This window comes from Triticum aestivum, chromosome 2B (assembly GCF_018294505.1).
Source record: "Triticum aestivum cultivar Chinese Spring chromosome 2B, IWGSC CS RefSeq v2.1, whole genome shotgun sequence".
NCBI classification, from domain to species: domain Eukaryota; kingdom Viridiplantae; phylum Streptophyta; class Magnoliopsida; order Poales; family Poaceae; genus Triticum; species Triticum aestivum.
The window spans coordinates 786875407-786881873 of NC_057798.1; the positions used below are offsets into that span (position 1 = coordinate 786875407).

The 6467-nt window shown below is 48.2% G+C and overlaps 1 protein-coding gene across 1 annotated transcript; it reads right to left on the reverse strand.

Annotated features, from left to right (window-relative positions):
- Window positions 1–1886: 1886 nt before the first annotated feature.
- On the reverse strand, window positions 1887–3228 carry LOC123042754 (dof zinc finger protein DOF3.1). The gene is made up of 2 exons (XM_044465146.1): window positions 2858–3228; window positions 1887–2769 (listed from the first exon to the last, which is right to left on the reverse strand). Exons 1-2 carry the CDS (start codon window positions 2951–2953, stop codon window positions 2227–2229), a joined length of 639 nt encoding a protein of 212 aa, XP_044321081.1. The 5' UTR covers window positions 2954–3228; the 3' UTR covers window positions 1887–2226.
- Window positions 3229–6467: the final 3239 nt, after the last annotated feature.

Consider the following 6467-nt stretch of genomic DNA (forward strand, 5'->3'; position numbering starts at 1 on the left):
CAAGAGCAACCTTGGATGTCACAAAGGATTGCAAGCTCTTGAGCCTTCTTCACAAGCATGGGCAAACGTTTCCTCATTGTCGCCTTGCGCTTCGCGGCGTCGGCAATCCATTGGATCTTAGCCTTCCCCTGACGAGCCATCGCTTTTATTTGGTTGGTGTGAGGAGAAGGAGGGGGAGGGGTCCATTTTATAGCGAGATTTCATAAATTGGATGGCCATAATCAGTGCAAATATGTATGGAAACACTAAAGATTTTTTGCTTTCGATGGTTAATGTGTACATGTGCCAATTTTACAGCCACGATTTTCTAGATGGTCCTAATTGATTGATACGGAAGTACTCCATGTAATGGAACGCGAAATATTTTTATTTTGTAGATCAACATACACCCTCCAACAATCATGCAGAGAACACGAATGCTACTTCTGGAATAGAACTTTACACATATAGAGCCTTTTGTAGATCAACCGTTTTGTTCTCTCAAATTCGTTTTGGTCAATCCCCCCCCCCCCCCCCCCCCCCCCCCACCTTTGTTAACACACGAGTGGGATCAGACACTATCAAGGCATTGACATGGTGCTGTACAAAACGAAATAAAAACATGTCATATTTAACATTTTGTGCCCCTTTTGGCAATTCTAGGAAAATGGATTGCCGTATGGTGTTACTATGTTTATTTTGTTTTAAAAATTATTATTGATTATGAAATCCGGCTTTCTTGGAGTAAAGATGGATATATTCCATTTCACAATATAACATGTATTAATTTTTTTAGAAGTCAAACTTATACAAGTTTGATGAAGTTTTTAGAAGAAAATATCAATATCTACAATACCAAATTTGTATCATTTGATCCATCACGAATACTATTTTCATGTTAGGTATTGAAAATATTTTATATTTTAGTGTATCCAAGCAAAAGAAAGATAGTTTTAGTGTATAATCATGGTCAAACATGTGAACGTTTAACTACCACGAAAATTGATGCATATCTCCATCCCGAATTACTTGTCTTATATTTATCTAGATACAGATGTATACCAAGATAATACCAACCTGTGAGTATGCATGGAGAAGGACTAGGATTGTCTCAACTAATATTCGACTCTTATTTTTTCCATCCGAAATTGTTCTCTCTTTCTCCTCCTATGCTTTCAGCTCACAACTCGTCACCACCGCTTGAATGGTTAGAAGAAGAAAACGCCATTGCTTTGACTAATTACTAACATTGTTAGACTCAAGTTGCATGTATTACTATTCCACTATACTTCCTCCGAAAAAAAAGGCGCTCTAATCGTACTCGAGCCCTTAATCCCTCAATAGGGCTTACTTACCCGAGTCAATTCCTTCCTTCTTGTGCGAAAGCAAGGCTTCTTTCTCGACTTTACTTGAGTGCCATTTACTGAGCTATCTTTTTTTTCTTCTGGCGAAAGCACATTTTATTATTTTACGGAAGCAAGATGAGAGGTCATTTCCTCAATCTGGGGAATAACAGTGAAAGCAATCGATCGGAGAAGCCCCCCCCCCCCCCCCTAGTATTGAGAATGAAAATGTGGATTCATTCCCCAGGCGTGTGTGTGCGCTTTCCATAGGCCTGATCTCGATTTCTTCTTAAGCTGTTATGTCCTCCGAAGTGAAGCGGATTGGTCGGAAGCTAGACTCCAACAACATCGATACTCAAATAACCGGCTCTGATACATGGCTTAGAACCTTCAATATTTAGCCATTATTCCTAGTTCATGTGGTTAGGTACCAAAAGTGATAAATAGGCCCAATTTCTCCTTTTATGCTAGATTTTCTTATTAAATTTTTCTAGAGATTTCATTATGGACTACATATGGATGTATATAAACGTAGTTTAGACTTTAGAGTGTAGATTTACTTATTTTGCTTCTCATGTAGGAGTAGTCTTTTATTGAAATCTAGAAAAGACTTATATTTAGGAACGGAGGGAGTACTGAGATTTATGTAGAGCCCCAAAACCACGAGGAAAAGTACTTAACAGCTAGCATGGATACTCATGCGCTTGCTAGCCACATCCATACATGCAAATATAACCTGAAATGGATCGAGCTACGTAATCAGATCACTAGTGTGGTCAAAGGTGTCTGGTTTGACACGGGAGACGTACAATTTCCCGTGCAAATTAGCCTCGATCGAGGCTGCGATGATAAAACAGGAGCCTCGAACGCGCCGGCGACACGCTAACTGACATGACGACGCCGATCATCGGTTGCCGGCCGCCGGGGGTGGCGGCGGTGGCCAGGTGAGATCCAGGCCGCCGAAGTCGTCCCACGCTCCCGTAGCGCCGGTGGGAGCGAGCGCCTCGTCACAGGCACCCCACGGCGCGAGCCCGTCGTAAAGGTGGTCCGTGGTCGCCGGCGTCGTCCATGGGAACCGGCCGAGCCTGAGGTCGAACTGCGGCAGGAAGACGGCGCCGTCGTCGGTGAGGAATGGGAAGTCCGGGAGGGAGCGCGTGTCCTGAAGGTCCGGCTGCTGCGCCAGCGAGTTGGACGAGGGCGTTTGGGGATCGGCGGAGGCCTTGCGGCGCTTGCCGGCACGGCGACATGCCCCGCCGACGGGCACGTTGCGGAGCGTGCCACCGTGCGTCCAGTAGCGGCGGCAGGTGCGGCAGTAGTGGCGCGGCTGCGTGGTGCTGTAGTTGTTGTAGTAGCAGAACTTGGTGTCGCTGGAGCTGCACCGCGGGCACTCCAGCCTCTGCTGCTGCTGCTGCTGACTCTGGCCGTCCTTCTTGGTCACCGCGCTCTCCTGGTCACCACGCGCGCGCATCATTACGTACGTCGCTTGCTAGTTCAATGGAGACGTGCAGTACGTGTTGAGGAGAGCAGCGACTGACCTGCGGGAGTGGATGCTCAGCAGCGTCGGGGTCTTGGGCGTCGACGGGGCGCTTGGTGGTGGCGGCGGGGAGGAGGGAGGCAGAAGCTGGGGCCATCCTTTGCGGTGCGAGCAGAGCAGCGCATGCCCCGGCCCTCGCTTAAAAGGGGCTGAAGGCGGGCGCGCGTGGTGATCACAAGCTAGCTCTAACCGATCGAGCTACTCGTAGCTAGGTAAGTAGGGAGAGGAAGGAGAGAGTGAGACGTAGCTTTCAGTGTGAGCTGGATGGGCGGCAAGCGGCGGCGGCAATCAGATGATGATGGAGCTGACGGCTCAATCGATCGACGGGAGCGGTTGGGTGGTGGTTGTGGCCTACTAGTAGTAACCTATGCGAGGACGTGCGTCCAGCGGGTGTCCTATATATAGAAGCCGGCAGAACAAGATGCTCTACTTGCGTCCGAAGGTTGCTTCCTCCACCGTGCACGGTGCACCCCACCCGCGTCGCCGTCGCGTTCCATGTCTGGCACGACCGGCGACGAGGACCCGACGCGCACGGCCATGCCTTATTAGCAGGAGTAGGAGAGCGTTCAGTTTGCCGAGGAAACCGAACGGCGGGCCGGGTGTCCATGACTCCATGGTGTGGAGAGGAGACTGGAGAGCTCTCGGTCGTGGTGGATGGATGGAATCTTGCAAGTTGCCGCTGGCGGTTAACCAGTCCGGTCCATATGCGCATGTAGACGTCCTCCCGCGGCACTGCGCCGAGATACTGTGATGTGTGATCGACGAAGGCGACCCAACTGCTCTGTACGTCTATACGTGACCGGCGAGTGGGCGTGGTCGCATCAACATCTGCCGTCGCCGCCACCGGGCCACGGCGCAGGCGACACGGGCGGCGGCGCCGGCCGGACACGCCGTGACACCGACACATGCATCCATCCCACTGTGTTTTGCGTGCGCGGCGGGCATGAACGAGGAGCGATGGGGGCGGACGCGAGCTGGCGGTCGCGGGTCGTCGCATCGTATGCTCTGCTCGTCGCTTCAGGGTGACCCCGGTGGAGGTTGGCGAGCTAGGCGAGAGAGAGGACGACGGGGGACATGGTCGGTGCCGTTTTTTCTACGCGGCGGGGCCACACGCTGACGCGCGAAGGCGACGGCGCTGTCACCGTCGTGGGTTTTGTTTCTGCGTTCTCTCGTGGCTGGTCGATGCTTACGCGCAGAGGGCGCGACGGTGAATCTCGGACCGATCGACACGGTGGCTCCTCGCTGCCGATCGACGGCGCGATTCCGCGTCTCTCCTCCATCGATCGCTATGGTGGCTCCTCTGCTCGGCGTTGTCAAGAGTCAAGTTGGTGTTTACCCTTCAGGTTTCGGATCTGGTTACCCGCAGAAAAACAAACGGTTGTGCTAAAGTACATGGAGATGTGTACTAAGACCCTGTTCGGATCCACTCCGCTCCTCAAGTGCGCTCCCGGAGCGGACGGAGCGGAGGGAGCAGCGCCGAACTCCACGGGCTCTGCGGAGTTAAAAGAGCGGAGTGGAACGGCCTTCAGTTCATTTTTCACGGAGTGGCTGAAACTGGACTCCACGAACTCTGTGGAGTCAGGAATACTGGAGCGGATTTGGTGGAGTGGAGAGATTCCAAACAGGCCCTAAATATTGCACATCTAAATCATCAGTTTTACTAAGTCTCATTCGACTGACGCTTCCTTATGTCCCAGTCAATGCTATATTTGTTTGATCTTGTATATGGAGATTCATGCAACATTTTTCTCTTTAGTATTTCTTTTATATAAATATCACTTGACTGAGACTTGTTTAAGTCTTAGCGGAGACCTAGCCACACCCCTAAATCGTATATCATTGATTTCACGGAGAGATTCGTACGTGTATCTTCTTAAAAAAATATGTTTGATTGAATCACTTAAATGCAATAACTAGGGACCAAAAAACAAATCTGTTAATTTGGACAATTTCCTCGTGAAACTTTCTCTTTTATGGTGGGGATGAGGGGATGGTCTCCAGACATCCGCGAGCCCAATTCAAGTCATGCTCGCCCATAGCCAAGCAAGCCCACCGTGGCCGAACTTCGGCGTTCGGAAGGTCACCGGTAGCATTATAAGATGATCTCTCACTAATTATCAAGAAGTGTTCTCCCTGAGTATGCACCGTTGCCAAAGTTCGTCGTGCCCAGACACCACATGATGATCGGGTGTGATAAGCTCTACGTCCATCTACAACGGGTGCAAGCCAGTTTTGCACACGCAGAATACTCTGGTTAAACTTGACGAGCCTAGCATATGCAGATATGGCCTCGGAACACGGAGACCGAAAGGTCGAGCGTGAATCATATAGTAGATATGATCAACATAGTGATGTTCACCATTGGAAACTACTCCATCTCACGTGATGATCGGTTATGGTTTAGTTGATTTGGATCACGTGATCACTTAGATGACTAGAGAGATGTCTTTCTAAGTGGGAGTTCTTAAGTAATATGATTAATTGAACTTTAATTTATTATAAACTTAGTCCTGGTAGTATTTTGCAAATTATGTTGTAGATCAATAGCTCGCGTTGTTGCTTTCATGTGTTTATTTTTATATGTGTTCCTAGAGAAAACTATGTTGAAAGATGTTAGTAGCAATGATGCGGATTGGATCCGTGATATGAGGTTTATCCTCATTGCTGTACAGAAGAATTATGTCCTTAATGCACCGCTAGGTGACAGACCTATTGCAGGAGCAGATGCAGACGTTATGAACGTTTGGCTAACTCAATATGATGACTACTTGATAGTTTTGTGCACCATGCTTTATGGCTTAGAATCGGGACTTCAAAAACGTTTTGAACGTCATGGACCATATGAGATGTTCCAGGAGTTGAAGTTAATATTTCAAGCAAATACCCGAGTTGAGAGATATGAAGTCTCCAACAAGTTCTATAGCTAAAAGATGGAGGAGAATCGCTCAACTAGTGAGCATGTGCTCAGATTGTCTGAGTACTACAATCGCTTGAATCAAGTGGGAGTTAATCTTCCAGATAAGATAGTGATTGGCAGAGTTCTCTGGTCACCATCACCAAGTTACTGGAACTTCGTGATGAACTATAATGCAAGGGATGACGAAAACGATTCCCGAGCTCTTCGTGATGCTGAAATCGACGAAGGTAGAAATCAAGAAAGAGCATCAAGTGTTGATGATTGACAAGACCACTAGTTTCAAGAAAAGGGCAAAGGGAAAGAAAAGGGAACTTCAAGTAGAATGGCAAGCAAGTTGTCACTCCCATGAAGAAGCCCAAAGCTAAACCAAAGCCTGAAACTGAGTGCTTACACTGCAAAAGAAATGGTCACCGGAAATGGAAATACCCTGAATATTTGGTGGATAAGAAGGATGGCAGAGTGAACAAGGGTATATTTGATATACAGATTATTGATGTGTACCTTACTAGTGTTTATAGTAGCCCCTGAGTATTTGATACTTGTTCGGTTGCTAAGATTAGTAACTCGAAACAGGAGTTACACAATAAACAGAGACTAGTTGAGGGGAAGTGACGATGAGTGTTGGAAGTGATTCCAAGATTGATATGATCATCATCGCACACTCCCTATACTTTTGAGATTAGTGTTGAACCTA